The 19,666-nt window shown below is 44.8% G+C and overlaps 2 protein-coding genes across 3 annotated transcripts in view; one reads left to right on the forward strand and one right to left on the reverse strand.

Annotated features, from left to right (window-relative positions):
* Positions 1 to 2,081, forward strand: part of esrrd (estrogen-related receptor delta) — a 9,866-nt gene extending 7,785 nt beyond the window's left edge. For both annotated transcript variants that reach the window (XM_030067375.1, XM_030067376.1), the window contains exon 8: positions 528 to 2,081. In XM_030067375.1, coding sequence (XP_029923235.1) covers positions 528 to 769 — 242 coding nt within the window. In that variant the 3' untranslated portion in view covers positions 770 to 2,081. The remainder of the gene's footprint in view (positions 1 to 527) is intronic.
* A 2,348-nt stretch (positions 2,082 to 4,429) lies between these two features.
* On the reverse strand, positions 4,430 to 19,578 carry shkbp1 (SH3KBP1 binding protein 1). The gene is made up of 17 exons (XM_030067361.1): positions 19,354 to 19,578; positions 18,366 to 18,419; positions 17,779 to 17,824; positions 17,523 to 17,655; positions 17,195 to 17,275; positions 16,130 to 16,300; positions 15,420 to 15,510; positions 14,766 to 14,956; positions 13,715 to 13,830; positions 12,427 to 12,514; positions 11,160 to 11,276; positions 10,827 to 10,997; positions 10,351 to 10,506; positions 9,613 to 9,709; positions 9,168 to 9,352; positions 8,893 to 8,995; positions 4,430 to 6,903 (listed from the first exon to the last, which is right to left on the reverse strand). The coding sequence occupies exons 1-17, from the start codon at positions 19,407 to 19,409 to the stop codon at positions 6,123 to 6,125; spliced, it is 2,637 nt and encodes an 878-aa protein (XP_029923221.1). The 5' UTR covers positions 19,410 to 19,578; the 3' UTR covers positions 4,430 to 6,122.
* Positions 19,579 to 19,666: the final 88 nt, after the last annotated feature.

Consider the following 19,666-nt stretch of genomic DNA (forward strand, 5'->3'; position numbering starts at 1 on the left):
CCTTGTCATAACACAACCTGAGCTGCAGAGGTTCAACACGTCAAGATTATTTGAATTTTTACGAGGAGATTTTTTGACACTAGCGCTGGCTAACGGTCCAACTTGTTTTCAATGAGGAGCGCTAACAGTGCTAACGGGGCGCTGCAGCAGACGTCAGGGTGTGGGCGGCCTGGAGGTTTTAATGGTGTTAATGGACACGCTGCTGGGTGATGCTGCTGCAGTGCATGATGGGAGGCTGATCAGGCCTTGCAGCTGAAGTCTGGCCAGTCTCCCACTGTCTGTGCCTCAGATCAATAAGCCGTATTGATAAACTCTTGCAGATCTATAAAAACTGTGAGCTGAGTCTGCCTGCGAGGAATGAGGCGTTCAGGGACGCGACAGAACCATCTCTCACATCAATATTTCAGACAATGGGAAATGATGCTCCTGTGTGTGTGTGTGTGTGGCTGACCTTGACCTTTTTATGCATCCTACTGAACCGTCCCCTCACCTCCCTGTCTCTCTCTCTCTGTCTGTCTCTCTCTCAGACGCTGACCCGGTGGACTGTGCTGACTCGGTCCAGAGGTTTCAGGACGGCCTGCACGAGGCCCTGCAGGAGTACGAGGCGACCCAGCGGGGGGAGCAGCACCGTGCGGGTCGCCTGCTGATGAGCCTGCCTCTGCTGCGGCAGACGGCCGACCGGGCCGTGGCGGCGTTCCTGCGGCTGCACCGGCAGCGCCGCATCCCGCTGCACAAACTGCTGCTGGAGATGCTGGACGCCAAGGCCTGAACCTGAACCTGAACGCCACGCCGTCCGCCTCGGCCCCTCCGTCCAGCTCTGCTCGGCCCTCACACACGCACACATACACACACACTCAGTCAAACTCTCCAGAGTTTTCATTCTACATGAGTTTCCAAGTTTTCCATAAGTTAGTTTCTTACATCAGGGTTTAACCAAAATTTGTTATGAAATTTGTGTTAAATTTGACTCTTTTCATGCCAGCGAGCCCCCAAACTCCTTCAACTCAACGTCTCCTCCAGAGCCGTCGCTCCTGTCAGGGAGGACGAAACTGAAACGGACTAAAACTAAAACTCTTCACTGAAAGCAGGACATGAACACTGTGATAATAAAACATGTTGCACTCAGTCACAAGTTACCAGATGGAAACGTCTCATTCGAGTCCGTTCAGGTCCTCATACAACTGGTACCTTCTACAATCAATATGAAATCAATCAGTCCATCAGCAGCATATCAGACTGGCGTTCAAACTGCTCCTGTTTGCGCTGAATGAACCTGAACTCTTCGTATCCGTGGAAACTGAAGCTGAACTCTGGGGGAGTTTTTCTCAAGTCAAGCAGTTTACATTTATATTTTATTTTTCTAACAAAAAAAAAAGCAAAAATATTTTTGTGTGACTGTATGATTTGTGTGTGCGTGTTAGTTTTATAAAATAAACATTACCAATTACGACACGATGTAAAGGTGATACAGGAGGTGTAGATGTGTATATTTCTCATAGTGACATCACCACCTGGTTGCTATGGTAACAACCATGGGGCAGAGCAGTTACCAAACTCTGTTCATGTGTGGCTTTTAATGCCAGTGACACAGAAAATCAGCTTTCATTTCAGTTTAGTATTTTTCAGTTTGTGCTTCCGTTGAAGACAGAATTGACCCATCAACACAGAGGTGGCCGCCCGACGGGGCAGCACGCCGCCCAGCAAACCATATCTTAATTCTTTGTTTCTGCATATTTATGTTAATTCTGTTGAAGACAGTTTTCTTCAGTCAGTACTTTACTGTTGTGTTCTGAGACGACGCTGCACACAGCGGCAGCGCTGAAAGCAGGAATCTGACATTTCGTAGACATCAGGCGTCTGGATCCTGCCCGTGTCCAGTTCATAGATCTTCTCCTTTATATATATAATTATTATTTTAAACAGATGGGATGGAGCAGAACGGTCTTGCTGGTCTAACACTCCGAGACTGGAGTGTGACGTTAGCAACAGGGTTAGCACAGCGTTCGCAAAGAGCGAGCCTCTCCTGGTTCCTGTTTTGCTCTCCTTTTTTTTGTTGTAAAAATAAACATTTCCTGATGTTTCTCTGCAATTTTCAGGTATTTTTTAAAAAAAGATAATTCCTGGTCATTTTCTTGAAACTTTTTCCTATTTTTTGCATTTTTTATGTTTTTTTGCTAAACTGCTTATTACCTAGAGAAACAGAAAAACAAGACAAACCAGGAATTTGACGTCCATCCCGGTTTCAAAAGGTTAAAGACTTTGAGGCGACTGCGCCGACAATTCGTTTATGTGAATTTGAATGGGAAAGGCCGTTCCACTCCATTCATCATCTGTGGTTTCTGGTTCATTTGGAATAAACAGAAGAACTGGGCACGAGCAGCGATGGCTTTAAGAGAGCGCCACCTACAGAGGCAAAACACTGAGCTCCACCAACCAGGGAGTCCAGGATCACCACTGTACCGATGCAGCCGCCACCACAGTAAAAGTCCTCTTGGGTATTTGTGCTGTAGTGAGTGTTGAGTTCATGTTACGGTGGAAGTGTGTAGGTGAAAACGCAGCGCAGTGTCAGCTCTCCCTGCCTTACAAGAAGCTGTGATGTCAGGACGAAGCTCAGGAGGCCACGTCTGCTCAGTCGTGTGTTTCTCTTGATGTAAATATCAATGCTGTTGCACTAGTCTGTGTGTGGGTGTGTGTGGGTGTGTGTGTGGGTGGTTATTAAAGGCTTTTGAACAAAATGTCTTGATGTGTAGTTGATTTGCAGAAAAGGAAAAAACACAAAAAACAAAGCTGGCAGGCAATACTGATTTATTATTAGTATTTTTTCTTCTTACAAATACTGGGTTAGAAAAGCAGTGATACAAAAGATCTGATCTCTCGCTCTCTCTTTCACACACACACACACACACACACACACACACCTCAGGCAGCATTCAGGTAATATTTTCACACACACAAAAAAAGAAAAAAAAAAAACCCTCAGCAGGCACATCCTGAATAGTTTATACAGCGACTCAGAAAAACATAATTGTGAGGTTAAATACACATTTCATGTTTTTATCAGAACAGAAAAAAATGAAATGGACAAAAGACCAAAATAAAAAAGGACAATATGAAGAGCGCAGAGAAACATACAGCAGCCTGGAGAGCAACCTGGCCTGACGCTGTGTTCAAGAGACGAGGGAACGTGGGAAATACCATGGCACTTGAGCGTTTATAATTTAGAAACTCATGAGTGAGTTTCCACAGACGTGAGAACTCGGAGACCTGCACCCAACAACATCGGGGTAAGGGCTTATATCCGGGTTTCAGAGATCAGGATATGTTTACACGTCCAAACACAAAAACGGGATATTTCAACACCATGATTAGAACCAGGAAACTCAAGTCCATGTCAACACAGTCAGCGATATTAGTGGCACACCAGCATTTTGATTAATGTATTAATAAACACACACAGTGGTAGGACTGCTGCCACAGGGAGGAGAGAGAGAGAGCGGGTCGGGACGCATATTTCTGTCTCAACCTGACAGGCATTCGCTTTTTTTGTGTGTGTGTCTGAACCCGACCTGAGTCCCAGATTCTGCTTGTCCTCCATCACTCGGTTACCATGACCACCTGAAATAGCCTACGTGTTGCCTTCAGTGTGTCAGTGAAGTGTAAAGCTGCTATTACAGCTGCCAACGGCGCCGGTAGCCTAGCTAACTAATGTCACTAACGTTAGCTGTTGGGAAGGGGAATGTTCATTCATTTATTTATTTTTGAGAACAACAATAGGTTTTGGGCCACCGGCTGGGAATTTCAGACTCCAGGTGTGCTCTACCTGCTGTATGTCTCTCTGAGCGCCCACACCACAGATCACAGGTCAGCTACAACACCACACATGGACACACAGACACGTCACTTTTTTTTTTTAATGCTTTGAGCTGCTACGTCTAGGAGAAAACTGGCGATACTTTCAAAAACCTAAAAAGAAGATGAATCGAATGTGTGAAGGAGGCCGCGGCTGGAAAAGGAAACGGCGCAGAGCCACAGTGATCTGATCGGCATTACAGTGAAAATATGAGCGTGACCGAGGAATTCAAGTCCAAATTCAGCCAGTGTTTGCAAAACAAACAGCATTCAGGTCAGAAAGGCTGCGTTCAGACAGGAACACAGAACAGCAGATGTTTTTTGGCAAATGTTTAATTTACCTGGGCCTTCTTTTTAAAAAAGAAAAAAAAAAATAATAATAATAACAAATAAATAAAATAAAATTATATATATCTCTATCTATATATCTCTGTGTGTATATATATATCTATATATATAGATATATAGATAGAGATATATATAGATAGAGACATATATCGATATATATCTATATAGATATATATCTCTATCTATATATCTATATATATAGATAGATATATCTATATAAATATATATATATATATAGATAGATATATAATGACTTGGCCCGATACTAAATCCCATGTCAAAGTAGAAGTTGCTGAGGTGATCAGCTGACACACGGCCAGAAGCAGTGTCTGCAGAGTGAGGCAGAGTCAACATTATGTAGTTTGTTGACCAAAAAGTAATAGAATTTTTTTTCCTCCCAGGTTCATCATTTTCCCCCCTACACTGGTTCTTTTACACCCCACTGTATGACTGTCTGCAGAGTGCAGAAAATGAAATCATAACGGACAGAATCTGATTAATTCACTAAACCTGTGAATAGAAATGTGATGTAAGTCAGTTCTGCTGGAAGTCTCAGCTGTCTACAGCATCATGGTGACGTCCAGCTGTCTGCTTCTGATATTCAAACACTTCAGAGGACAGAAGGCACTTCTACAATTTTTAAGTGCAACAGAGCACAGCAGAGGGGCTCATCTTCACTGTTTTCATTAGCTACAGCCGCTCAGCCAATCACAGAACAGCACCGACACACCTTCAAACATTTACCACTCACAACAAACAAGCAAGAGCTTCTTCATTTAGAGACAGGACGCTTATTTCCAAATCAATTACAGCCTCCAACAGCATCAATTCTACATCAACTTTGGTTTTGCTGCAGAAAAATACAACAGGGAAACTGATCTTTTATCATGACTGAAATCTGGAGGTTTTATTCTGCATCTGACTGCAGATCCCACATTTGTTTGTGATGACTGAGTTCCATTAAGCCTTGCGGCCAGTTAAAGGTTTGGCAACGAAATGTCACAGCAGCTTCGCTGCAGCCGCGGCACACACAGTGGTCATGACCCTCCCCCTCCCCCACCCGGCTCCATCATGTTTTTCCCCCTACAGTGGCCCTAATACACTGTCACTGTAATACACTATACATCTCCTTTACAGTGTATGGAAGATGTTCAAACATTTTTTCTCCACATTCACACCTTCCTGAGTTTTATGTGCCAACGCTGATCTAAAATGTTATGTCATCCTCCTTGGACCAGGAAAAGGACCACTTGGGAGTGTGAAGTTGAGTGGGAATTTCATGTCTATGACTTCATATTCAGCAGTAGAGCAGCAGACGTTAACAGCATCTCAGTGGCACACAGACAGGCCCAGTGACAGACCTGCAGTCTGTTTACAGGGCAATCAGGAATGCAAATTAACTCAATTTGACGTCTGGAAACGAAGATGGCAGGCATCTTCCAAACACCAGCAGCCACTTTCAGTGTTTGACATTTTAGCAGTGACGTCGACAACTGAGCGAACTCCATTTCATTGTTGGTCGATTGACTACTCAATACTAGCTCTTCCACCAATCTCACCACTGCCGCAGCGGCTAAAGGAAGCCATCGTCAGATTAAAATATTATAATAAAATCTTTTCAAACTCAGGAAAACACAGATCCAGAGCTGCTGCAGTCCTGCAACTCCTGTCAGGTTTTACATTTTCAAGTCATGTCTGACTCTCAGACTCAGCAGGATGACCGCGGGCTGCTCCGCGTGCCGGAGATCAGCACTTCAGTGGAAACAGAAAAACACTGAAGCTGTAAAAGTGGGATTACAGAGCTCGACACTCAGCTGTTGGTTGCTGCTGGACGTCAGCAGGAAGTGAAGACTGCAGCTTTGACTTCAATGGCGTGCTTCTCTTCGCACGCGCTCAGTCACACACCTGCTCAGCCTGCCAGCCAATCAGAAGCTGGTCTCGTTCATAGGAGGTTTGGGGCTGGTTGGCGGCCCGGCGGCAGGGCTGTCTGGATTGGCCGGGCTGTCAGGGGAAGGCGGGACGTCAGTGGGAGACGACCCAGTCCCACGTCGAGGCGAGACAGGCATCTGCGACCTGGTTGGGCTAGAGACAGTGGGGGCGGGGCTTACTGGGGGCACTGGCGCTGCTCTGCGGTTTGACACCGATGGCGATGCTGACGATGATGATGATGACAAAGCTGCTCCTGTGGCGAGGCGTCCACCGGGCGACACGGTGAACGTCGTGGGCGTTCGGAGGCCTAACCTGGCCTCCAGCTCACTACACACTGCCAGGCTCCGCCTCACGCTCTCTGACCCCGCCCCCACCGCTGCCTCTGAGCCCTTAGCCAGCTCCTGGCAACGTTCCACGAAACTGCCCCTCCTTACCGACGCCATCCCCTCCCTCTCTCTGTCTCTGTCCAGGGTTCTGGCGGGTCGGGGGCTGCCGGCGTGAACCAGAGCGGCCTGGCTGAGGCTTGGAGCCGGACCGGGACTGGGGTTGAGACCAGGATTAGGATTAAAGCTGTAGGCGGTGCCCACGGCAGCAGGTGCCATGCAGGGGCCAGCAGCTCCGTGTCCCGCCGAGAGGCTCGGCTCCCGGTGAGGTTTGGTGAAGGGAACCGGGGGCGGAGCCTGGCGAGGGAGGCTGCCGCACATGGAAGCTCCTCTTCCTCCTCCGGTGCTGTGGAGACGCTCAGTCCTGCTGCTCTCACTCAGCTGGGAGTGAAGGCTGAGAACAGACGGGTGAAGACACTTTAATGCCAATACATCAGAAGATTACGGAGACATCACCTGACCTCAGATCAGCCAACAGCCGAGGCAGCTCTGTGCATCTGGACGTCCCACAGATTGGAGCGTTTCAGCTGCTCCTTTCTTTAAAGACAGTGGTGTAATTATTATCAGTCTAACAGAAAAGCCAAAGGACACAGGACAGACTCTGTCTCTGGACAGACCCTTTCATTTGGTAGCATTCACTCTGATTGGTTATCATTTTGATAAATGGCCTCACCTGCCAATCAAATAAACGCACATTAGCCCTCAACCTGTTTTGCCATCAGCTACAAGTGATGGTGATTTGTTCTGGTGATACTTCAGCTCAGCAGTGTAGCCTTGTGTCTGAACAGCTGGACGATGTTAACAAAGTGGCTGGTTCTGCCCACCACCTGAACATAAAGATCAGGAAACACAAGGGGGGCTGGACACAACGTAGCAATTTGACAGCTTATTCTGGTCTAAATTAAGATTATTGTAGATCACTTAAACTAATCTAATAACTAACACTCGTGTGAAAAAACATTTTGGTTTAACTGAAATAAAAATAAAAACTAGACTTTAGAAAAAACTAAATGAAACGAAACAATATTGAGTTCTCACAAAACCAACAAATAAAAAAAAATTAGAAAAAAACATGTTTAGTTTTGCTGTTGGTCAATTTGGTCAGATATGCTCACACAACCAGTATGACGAGGTGATGGTGCTGATATTTACTGAGACCGGGAGGTCGATTAGATTAGATTAGAATAAAAAAAAACTGACTGACACTATGAAAAACTCAAATTCAAACATTTTAAACAAGAAAAACTCGACTGAGACCAGTAAACCCACTCTGGGAATCAAAGTGAAACTAAACTCAGGGTTTCTGCAGGTTTCACCGGCTAAAATGTAAGACTTTTTAAGACCTTTTTAAGACCATTATGAATGAAATTTAATACCTATGTCACAACATAAAAAACATAAATAATGCAGAGTCACAAAATTCCTTTATTAACATCTCGGGGGGAGGGGGGGAATGACTGCATGAACAACAGTAACGACTGATTGACTGTACAATTGACTGTGTGTGTGTGTGTGTGTGTTTTAGCGTGCGATTCCAGCGCCCGTATCCCCAATGTTCCCAGTTGTATTAGTTTTTTACACACGCTGCAGAACGCCTTACAGTCACGTTCTGGAACCTGTTTCAACCACGGTTTGAATTCGTCCTTTTCCAGCCAGGCCTCGCTGAACTTACATTTCCCCACCACTGCAACATTCGACGTCTTTTTCCCTCGTTTATATTTCTTCTTCTGTTTCCGAAAATGTCGAAAGGGACTTACTAATAACGCGATAGCTCATTGGATGCATGGATAAATTGCATCAAATGAGCGATCGCGTTATTAGTAACGCGATAGCACATTGATCCAAAGAGCTATCGCGTTACTATCGTTGTAGTCACAATATAGTCACAGATATATATATCTATGAATATAGTAATGAATTGTTTCGGGAGCTTTTCATTTAGCATTTGCGGTAGCTTTACCAATTTCTGAAAATTAAGACCTGCTTAAAATTATTTAAGACGTAAATTCAGTGATTTAAGTCTTTTTAAGGCCTTAAAATTTGATTTTCTAATTTAAGACTTTTTTAGACTTTTTAAGACCCCGCGGAAACCCTGTAAACTGAACTGAGAACAAAAATGAAAAACTATATAAAAATGAAAACTAATGGAAAATAAAAAAAAACTATGACAACTCTGGGCTAAACTGAGGCTGTAAATTTCAATCTGAATAGTTTGAGCTGGCGTTTACCAACAGGCTGCAACAAAGAAATGTGTGGCTGGTACAGAAAAATCACTGGCAGGCTTAAATTAAGGCTCACTTTTACCCGTTTCATTTAATCTGTTGAATGTGTTTTATTTACCTTCTGTTTTATTGTGTGTGTGTGTGTGTGTGTGTGTGTGTACCTGCACGTGGAGGCTCTTGGTGTGCTGTCGGGCGTCCTGGTCAGAGCGAGGTCACACTGGTCCAGCAGCTCCAGCAGCTCCTCCTCTGTCGGCCCGCCCAGCGCTGGGACAGAACCAACAACACCACGAATCAGACGGTGACGGGAGCGACGGCAAATCACATAGCTCGCATCACACATCAGCAACCAATGACAGCACACGCTACTTTATTTTCACTGCTTTTTAGCCTTCTTGTTTTTTTTAATCTCGATTAGTTTTTTCTGTATTTGTCAGACCTTTGATGTCGACCTTGCCGGCGATCTCCATGGCGGTGGTCAGGTCCCACATTTGGATGCTGCCGTTGCTGTGGCCGCTGAACAGGTAGCGGCGGGGCCGCGAGCCGATGCGGCTGGAGCCCTCACACTCGTGGACCACGAAGGCTGTGATGGATGTGCCGTCCACTGAACGTACCTCACACACTCTGACACACACACACACACACACACACACACACACACACACACACACACACACACACACACACACACACACAGAATACAGGGCTTAATAACAGCCTCTCGCATACTCACAACAGTGCAGCAAAGAAATGCTCAACTACAGGTTTTTACTTTATTTCATTATTGCAAATTATTGCTATGCCATGACTTATTATTTAAATTATTGTTTTTAAACACACATGAACACACATGCTTCCTCTCTCTCTCTTTCTCGCTCTCTCACCTCTTCCCATTGGAGGACAGTCTGACGTAGAGTTTGTCCGTGTCTGGTACGACTCTCTGGATAAAAACCTGCTGCTCGTCTCTCTCTCCATACGGCCCTGACAACACACACACACACACACACACATACACAGTTACTACTGTTTCTGACCTCTGACCTTCAGCCCTAGCTCTCCCCCTCACTATCCATTTCAAAGACCTTTCAATGACTTTCAAGGTCTTGCTAGGTCAAATTAAAGGACCTCAAGCTGCCATGTTTAGGAGTTCGATGGAGTTCTGCTTGTTTCCAACGCTAATGAACTTTGTTTCCAGAATTTTCTTGATCCTAGTGGCCCATCTGCTTTATTCTGCCTTGTTTCAACATATTTGTATTTGTTCCCAGAAAAAAATCCTGAATCAAGTGAAACTGCACTGAAAACAAGTGGGATTCTCTCATCTCGCTGGCAGCAGATATTTTACCTTGCTTGACAAAAAAAAAACAAACAGAAAATGGACATTTTCTGAAATCAAGCAGCCCACTGATTATCAAAAACATTCATGGCTTGACTTTTGTTTTTCTCAAACACTCAAATTTTACAGGATTTTCAAGACCTGAGTGAAAATATCAGAAACCTCAGCAGGGCTGTTCAGAGATGGATTTCCCCACCAGCTTGGCCTGCTGTGCGACGCACCCTCAAACAGTAAATGTGGAAAACACAGCAGAGCAGAATGAAGACAGCTGGAGGTGCCGTCACCGTACCGATCTCTGTGCCGGCGCTGCAGCCTCCGTGTCCGTCCACGTCATCCAGGGACAGGATCTTAAAGGAGGTGAGGGGGGTGGAGCCCGGCTGGGTGGAGATCATCCCCCTGAAGCGGGTCACCGTCCACGTGCGCACGTGGTTGTTGTCCGCGCACACTGACAGTCACACACACAGCAAATTTAAAACATGCCTGCTTAACACTGCACAGCGGATCAAATGCACTCCCACACGTTCTTTCGGTTTCTCAACTGGAGTGTTTATCAACTAGTGCTGAAAAGATTAGTTCAGTTCAGTTTTAGCTAAAAATTACCGACAGAAAAATTATTATATTTTTGTTACTCCAATAAAAATCACCCACCACCGTCTAATGTCAGCTTCACTATGATCACAACGACAATCTGCCTTTTCTCCATTCCCATCATAAAAATATATTTATACTTTAAATTTTCACTTTTTTGGGTGCTGGTGTCTGTACCTGATATGAGGTGTTTCTCGGACAGCATGATCTTTGTAACCGGGCTGCGGTGAACGGAGAAGGTCTGGAAGAGCTGTGGTCCCGAGCCGACGGTCTCTGGGTGCTGGACGATGACCCGCACCGTCCCTGAGCTCGTCCCGTACGCTATCTCTATCCAGTTGCCGCTGTCGCCTGAGGACACAGACAACATGTCAGCTGACAGTTTTGGTGGCAGCAGTGGTAATGCCAGTCAAACTAAGTTCTGAGTTTGAGGGAGAAGAGGGCATCAATCAATCTGTGTTGTGACTGGTGCACTGATGTTCTAAGCAGTACGAAGAGTAGTGGTGTCAGTACTGGTTTTAGGGGTGAGGTAGACGCTCAGGGCAGTGATGGCGTCCTCTGTCGGGTCTCTGTACAGCTCCGTCACCAGCAGGTCGTTGTCCTTCATCCTCAGAGGAAACTTCTGCACATCTGGACACAAAGGAAGCAGTTAACATGGCGTCTGTAGAGAGGAGATGGTCAGATTGTACTCTATGCAATTTTGGTGAAAGAAAAACTAGCATGGTGATTTTCTGCGGGGTCCCTTGACCTCTGACCTCCAGATGTCTGAATGACAATGGCTTCAGTAGCAGTTTGGGCCACAAACCCTGCAGTCCACATGTGTTCTTGTGGCCTGTTGTAAAATGGTGTGTTTGTGCAGACTGGGGCCTAAACAGTCTTGGAGCTGCATCAGTTGGCTTTGACTGGAAAGCTGAGACTGTGGATTCAGTGAGCCACATTTGATTCATGTGTGATGATGTTAGCCCCCATAGCAGCCGTTTCACTGACATCACTGTATAAAATGACCTCTAGGAGAATCACAGCCTCATTAGACTTTACAGCCACAAACTAGAGAGCGAGGCCGTTCAGAGGAGCTCTGCTTCTCCAGCTGGACTGACAATAAGAGCCAGTTTCTGACACATTTACACAACAGGACGCTCAACATCCAATTGCTGAACAATCCAGTTCTTACAGAAATCTCCAGACATCAAAAGTTTTTGACACCAAATCACAGCATGAATTCTTTGTGGTGTTCCTCAAGGTCTTGGTGTCCTAATGTGGGATTTTAGGTGGATTTTCAACCATTTTGATTCATTTGAGTGCACAAAAATGGTTACATTTTGCATCAAATCTATGCAATTCAAAAGTTGCTGCAACAACTTATAACATAACTGAACATGGGAATGGTTTCATATCTTTCCATCATAATGCTCTAAACCTTATACACTCTAAATAAATGAAAAAAAAATTGTAATAACAAGGCACCTAACCAAAACACAATGATTATTACAGATTTATGACTAGAATAACTTGAAACACAGAGCTAAGCAGCAACTCAAATTAATCTTCAGGTTCCCAGCTTTCTATTTGGCTTCTACTGTTGACCTTTTATTTCCCCTTGAATACTGAACATTGAAATATGTAAAAATCAATAAATCCCAATCAGAAATGAAGAGCAGAGTGACGGAAGGATAAGACGACTAAACACAGCTGTGAATTACAGCAGCGGTGCACAGACACATTCACACAGTAACAACAGGTCTGTGATCCAGAAGAGAAGTGAACCAGCAGGAGGTCTCACCTATGTAGTAGATGGATCCATTATTACAGCCCAGGATGAGGAAGGAGCCGGCCGTGTCACAGCTGTTGATCGGAACCACGTCCTGGTTCTGCAGACACACCAGAGAGCACACCTGAGCTTCTGCTAGACTGTGTGTGTGAGTGTGTGTGTGCTCCCAGCCTACAAGCACACCTGCACCTGTAAATCTGTCAGTGAAGATGCTGCATCTCCATGTACTTATTTAACTGAATCAGTTTCAGTGCATTTAGCTGAAATTGTTGTTTTAGGGATCTTACACCCATTAATGCTGCTATTGCCAGCTATTGTCACTAGGGGGCAGTGTGTGTCTTCTTGCTGGCCTGTTTGATTTATTTGATTGTAGGTCGTGCTGAAAACAGGGTGCTAATCTTTTAATCAAAGCTGGAGTGAACAAACTGTTTGAGCTGATACTCTGCTCACTGAACTGAGCTAACTGACTGTCATTTCTTGCAAAAGGGATCATACTACTACATACAATGATGATGACAAGAAGAAGAAGAAGAAGAATATCACCTAATACTGCTGTATTATGAAGTGTTTCATAGAAAATGCTGCTGCTTCTGCGGTTGCTGGCATTTCAAATCTGATGCCTGCAGTGCACAATAGGAGCATCAAATTACATGCATCAATCAATCACTGAGTACATTTAGACCTTTAGTCTGAGCAGCAACCCAATTTAAAAAAAAATTTTTAAAAATTAAACCCCCAACGTATTCATTTTATATTGATATGGACAGAGAAAAGGACGACAATCTCAGCATCTTTGTGATCTTATTGAAGGTGTGTGTGGAGACGTTTCAAGCTTCAGAAGCTTGAAACAAAGCTTCAGACGTTTCGCCTGAAGCTTCTTCAGCTCTGAGGAACTGAAGAAGCTTCTTAGATGAGATCTATTGATCAACTTATTGATTAATCAGGTAATCATTTCAGCACAGGGTTACTGTGACAGTGAAAATCCAGTGCCGTGTGCTCCTGCTGCAGTGACTTTCTTCAGATGGAGCTGAACTTAACTGCCTGCCATCCTGACTTTCGGTCTCTTGGTTTGGTTTACTGATTTTGACATGACAAATGTTATTCACTGCCCATAACACATTTTTTTTTATCATGTGGTTGACATGCCCCTACGGGATAAATAAAGTTTTGTTTTAAAGCAGGTCTCAGTGTCCTGCAGCAGGTTGAGGGTTCAGCTTGTTGCTCAAAGACATGTTTTGATTGACAGACAACCTCAGCGACATTCAGGCCATCGCGTCCCGCCAGCCTTGGCTCCGCCTACCTGCCAGTGTTTGGTGACAGCATTCCACACCCCGACCTTTCCCGTGTGGCTGGTGGCAATCAGCTGGTTACCAACGAAGAAGAGAGCCTCCACCGGTACGTTCAGACTGAACACGCCTGCAAGGACAACAGGAAGCTGCTGTCACTTTTGAACTGCAGCTGAACTCTGCACAGTCATCAGCCAATCAGATTTCACTCCTCTTTGATGTAGCTCTGGCCCGATCGACCTGTCCCATCATCTTTCTGAAAAACTGAACTTATTTCAACAAGAGAAAAAAAAGGCTGGCACTTTTTAGAAGTGTTTTTTTAAAGGTCCTAATCTCTGAGAGCAACAGCCTCTTCCAATGTTAAAACAACCTCGGTGGCATCTCAGAGAAACAAACCAACCAAACCTGAGCATGGTCTTGATTTATTTTTCCTGATCATTTTTGTTCATTCCTATCCTCATTTCTACTAGTCAAATATTCTACTTTTATTTCATGTGTAGTGCTAGAGGTGTGTTATCAATTAAAAGATTTTATATAAAAACTGCACCAGGAATGGGCCAACATAGTGAAATTCAACAACCTAGATGGTAATATAATTTATAATATTTGTAGTTTTGCCATGACATTTTTAAACTGTTTATATTCTAACAAGCCAATTCCACAGCTGATCTGAGAAGAATATTGTCCCTTGTCTAAGCTTTATGGATAAAGATTATTACGGTTTAAGAACATGTATACAGCTGCCCTGAAAATAGCTCAACCACTGTATTTCTGAACACGGTCTTCATTAGATCATGCTCTGACATGGTATAATCTGATATAGTTATTAAGCACACACACACACCCATATATACACACAAACACACACACACACACACACACACACACACACACACACACACACACACACACACACACACACACTGTGCTGATAACACACTTCTACTGCCTTATCAGCTCCATTCCAGGTACGCCCATATTTCTTTAAGCCCATAACATTTTAAAACCTGGAATTTATCACATTAATTTTCCATATTTTTGCCAATCTTGCCACACCAAACTCACCAATCTCGTTGCCGTTGCCATCAGGGCAGATGGCCCACAGGATGATCTCCGTTACCGAGGCAACAGCGACCATCTTGTCGTTGTCTCCCAGCGAACCGCCCATCACCTTGGCGTTCAAGGCGACTCTGTCGATTACCCAGTCGAGACGAGGGGAGGTGAAGACCTGCTGCCACCCGGTGGACTCCTTCACTCTGAGAGAAAGAGAGAGAGGGGGAGAGAGAGAGAAAGAGAGAGAGAGAGAGAGAAAGAGAGAGAAACCACAGATGTTGATGATCACATGCCTTTTTTTGTCTCTATGAACAGTAACAACAGCAAGAACTGTAACTTATTATTTTATCTTAATCAATATGTCAGTTTGCTTACAGATACAAAAGCGCCAACAATGAAATCTCAGAGGAAAGAAGAAGAAAACAAACTTTAAAAAGAGAGTTGAATGTAGGGCGGGCACCATACTGATATTATATTGATGTCGTGATATGAGACCAGGTATCGTCTGAGATTTCCAAGACTCATCTTTTCCTTGTTCTTTTCCAGTACAGCGATTTGTGAAAGCACCAATAGTCGTCATAACATCAGCATGTGATTTTCTCGCTCAGCCCCAGCTCAATGAAACAAGTTTCTGTTTCAGAAAACATTTTAATTAGTGAAGCAAACCTGTAGCAGACGACAAACTGAGCGTAGGCCACAGCGATCCAGTTATGATGACCACAGATGATCCGCACCATGCCGGGGTCCGACGACTGGCCTGCTCAAGCACACACACACGCATACACACACACCAAAATTATTATAGTTAACTAAAACTAAACTAAAACCTAAAACTAGGTGTGAGAAATACATTTTATGTAACTGAAAAAAAAATGGCTGACAAAAACTAAAAAAACTGAAATGATACTGTGTTCATACAAAACTAACTGAAATAAAAGAAAAATTTAAATATTAGAGGAAATGTGTTTATTTTTGCTGCTGGTCAGTTTGGTCAGATGTGTGTGTGAGTTTGCGCTGGTGCTGATATTTATTTAGACACGACTGACAACTAACTCCCGCTGACACTGAAAGGAAGTACAACCCAACTCAAACTAAACATTTTCAGACGAGAAAAACTCAACTGAGGCCAGCAAACACACTCTGGAAACTACACTGAACTGAAAACACAAATTAAAAAATATGAAATAAAAATAGAAATTAATGAAAAAAAAAAAACTATAACAACAGCTCTGACACACACATTAGGGAGCCCTGCAGTGGCTTAAAAAAAAAACAACAAAAAACAGTTACACTCAAAACTGTTGATGTTTTAGGTCCCATGGTCTTATGCTTTCTAAATCCCCTGTGTGTGTGTGTGTGTGTGTGTGTGTCCTCACCCCCACTTGCCCTCTCCTCGGTGATGGCTCTGCCCAGCATCCCAGAATTCCCCAGGTTGGGAGGCATGGTGTTACTACGTCTGACCGGGGCTCGCTCTGCAGGGACGAGGCGGCCGGCGGTGAACTGGGAGCCGGCCACGCTGTGCCGGTTGCGCCGCTTTGCCGGGTACACTGACACACAGGAAGAGACCATGAGGCTGCTGGTTCGTCCTCACACGTCTAACGTCGGGTTCAAACCGAACGCAGATGCACCATGAAGTGGAGATTCACACAAGCGGGAGCTTGGTACAGTGCCAACCATGACAAGCTCAACCCAATTCATATCTGACACTGCCACCTACAGGACTGCGGGTGCACAGCAGCTTTGTCAAATACTCCTGAGAGTTCGTTTTCCTGTACAAATGTAAATTTGGCAGGGGGTTGGATTCCAGCCTTAATTGGATTCCAGACATGCTAAAATCATGATTTACGTCCGAGGGACGGATTAAACTGTCTCATGGGCTGGATCTGGCCCCCAAGCCTTATTTTGCCTATGTGTGGTCTAGACTGTCCTGTTGCTACTTCATTTGTTGTAGCAGTAACCATAACGCTCTGCCAGAGACTGTGTCTTTTCAGTGAAGAGCTGTCAGTCAGAAACCATGCAGACTGCAGGTTGAGAAACATCACTGATACGGTTTCTAACAAATAGAGCAGATGGGCAGATTTTGAAATTTCATCAAACTGTTGGTGAAGTTCATGGGGAAACTCCAGATAAGCAGCAGGAAAATCCAAGTTGTTGGCCAGCACTGATGCAGGTTTTTGACCTCCTGCTCAGTATTTTCAGTTTGCTTTATAGTGAAAATCTCCCGCAGCATGCAGAGAAAACAGAGCCAATACTGAAGCTGTCGCTGCATATTGCTGCGTCTCACGGCACTTCCACATCTGGACTGAACCCAGCCGACCAAGAAATTGTTCAAAGACGTCTGTGTTGTTTAGCATAAAATTTTTATATTCATGTCCAGCCTGCGACCTTGAGGTGTGTTTGACTGACAGGGTGATGCAAATGGAGGAGGGTGGAGTTAATACCTGGAGGAGGCAGGTAGCCATTGAACAGCACGTTTCCACAGGACGATCTGTCCAGCTCGTCACACAGCTGCAGCTTCCGCACTGAGACACACACATGCACACACACACACACACACACAGCAGAGTGAGGATTAAAAACAACAGTGCATGTGACAGTAATGACTCAGGCCCACAGAATCAAACAGACATGATGCATCTGAATGAGAAAAGATCTGGAGCAGCTGCTGTAGAGCTGATTTCTTCTTCATTTGACCTTACAGCATCACAATCTGGTTATCACACACTGGTGACACACATCATTTTCACTGGCCATGTGTCTGCGTCTCACCGAGCGGCGCGATGCCGTAGAACTCAGCCTCGTGCATGAGCATGTGCACATTGACCGAACGGGGGTGCAGCTCTTTGGTCCGCAGGAAGTTGAGGATGGAGGCGAAGAGAGAGGGGTCTCTGTCAATGAAGATCTACAGAGAGAGGAGGGACAGGAGGGGTTAAAAGACAGACAGACAGACAGACAGACACACAGACACACACACACACACACACACACACGGACATGCACGCATACACTCACACACAATACTTACAGCTCCAGTTTCATCTTTCAGCGTTGAGATGCGACCGCTCAGAAGACTAGAGACAGAAACAGAAACAAACCGAAGTCCAGGGGTTATTATTATGACTGAAACATGGCAACACAGTGGATACAGCAGACAAGCCCATTCAAATCAATGGGCCAGAGATTACAGCACCCAGTGGCTCTGAAACCGTTTTCAATCATGTTCCACCTCTGAAATATTTTTTCATCCATTGTTTGTGCTAATGTTTGTTTATGTGTAACACCACTTTACATGGACTCTGTGCTGAAAAAAAACTTTTCTTCACACCTGAAGCAAATCCTGAGGAGCCACTCTTCAATTCATTTTGGCGTGCACACATTCAATACATTCAGTTTGTTTGTTATTTTGTTTAATTGGATGGAACAGACTCGTAAAAGGTCTTAATTTGAGTGGCAACAGTTAAGTTTATATGTGGGTTTATGAATGTGACAATAAATAAAGACTGCTGTGAAGTTCAGTTCATACAGAGAAAGGGATGTGTGTGTGTGTGTGTGTGTGTGTGTGTGTGTGTGTGTGTGTGTGTGTGTGTGTTGTTGGTTCTGTGTTCCACCAACCTGGAGAAAAAGGAGTCAGGAACCCATGTGAGCGTCTGCCGGGAGGTGCTGAACCTGAAAACAAACCCACATTATCTAGTTGGGACAACAGGAAGATATTAGCCATGTAACGTTGCCTAGCTAGGTGGGTAACGATAACTTCGCTGATGGAAAGTGTCTTACAAAATAGCTGTGTCAGATAGATGTAGTTTACGGTCCCAAAGGACAGGTTTCAATAATAAGCTAACATAAGATCATTTGAAATTAGAAAGTAAGAGGCCAGTGCATATAATGCTAACAAGTCGAATGCTAACAGTTGTGCCGCTGCAATCTACATGACCGTCTGCCTAACTTCCATTATCGGACACCGTTTCTCTCTTCGGCTTCGGTGTAATGTTACTTTTCATATAACCCAGCAGTCACTAAAAACCACAAACAATCTTTGGTTTGATTGTTCTCGATTAATGTGAGAAAACCCCTGTTTTTTGTTTGTTTGTTTTGTTTCACAAACTCCAACTCCAACGCCTCGAATCTCTGCATCCACACAGCAATTCCATCTTCGGACATTGAGCTCGTCATCATACAAAGCGGGGCGGTTGTTTTACTCTGGACTTTAATTTACTCGCCCTCACTTCTCACTTTCTTTCATAAATGCCTCCTGCGAAAAGGGACCAGGTGGGATGTAGAATTAACACAGACGTGACTGGTGTTAGATTTAGCACCGGAGAAAAACAATGACTCGCTCGGCGCTAGCTAACGCGGTCGCGGCTTTCCAATTTGGGTCAGTCTGAGTTGAAGTCAAACCGCCTGGTCCTATAGAGCAAATGTGTATCTTATAAACACTGGCAAACATACAGACGCTTTTACACAAAGAGGACTGTGGTCAAAAAGTTACGAGAACAGGTAAGAGTCAAGACAAAACGGGGACGTGTCCGATAATGGGCGTCTCTTCGCCGGTGGAGTTGGGGCTCGTTAGCCGACACTCCCCAAACATCCTGTGGCGCCTCACCGCTTGCCTCCGACGTTCAGGTGGATGATGTCTCCGGTCCTCGCCGTGCTGGACATCTTCAAAATAGTCGTCTACCGCTGAAACAACAACAATATGAACACGCTGTGGACTTTAATCCATTTTAGCAGTACATTCAGTAGGTTTTTCGAACAACTTCCTGCCGAGCAGGAGGCAACAGAGAGAGAAGAGCCGCCATGGAGCCCCGGAACGGCGCGGAAGGATACAACACCCGGAACGGAGCCGCGGAGCGGAGCGTCATTCGCACCTCAACTCAGTTTCTGTGATTACCGCACTGATAACGCACTACTTTATT

The sequence above is a fragment of the Myripristis murdjan genome, chromosome 13 (genome assembly GCF_902150065.1).
Source record: "Myripristis murdjan chromosome 13, fMyrMur1.1, whole genome shotgun sequence".
Classification (NCBI taxonomy): domain Eukaryota; kingdom Metazoa; phylum Chordata; class Actinopteri; order Holocentriformes; family Holocentridae; genus Myripristis; species Myripristis murdjan.

Coding starts and splice junctions, on each gene's coding strand:
- shkbp1 (XM_030067361.1), bottom strand. CDS start 19,409: ATGTCCAGCACGGCGAGGACCGGAGACATCATCCACCTGAACGTCGGA. Junction 10,507..10,826: donor CGAGAAACACCTCATATCAG/GTACAGACACCA, acceptor TGTGACTGTCAG/TGTGCGCGGACAACAACCAC. Junction 9,353..9,612: donor CTGTCCTCCAATGGGAAGAG/GTGAGAGAGCGA, acceptor TGTGTGTGTCAG/AGTGTGTGAGGTACGTTCAG.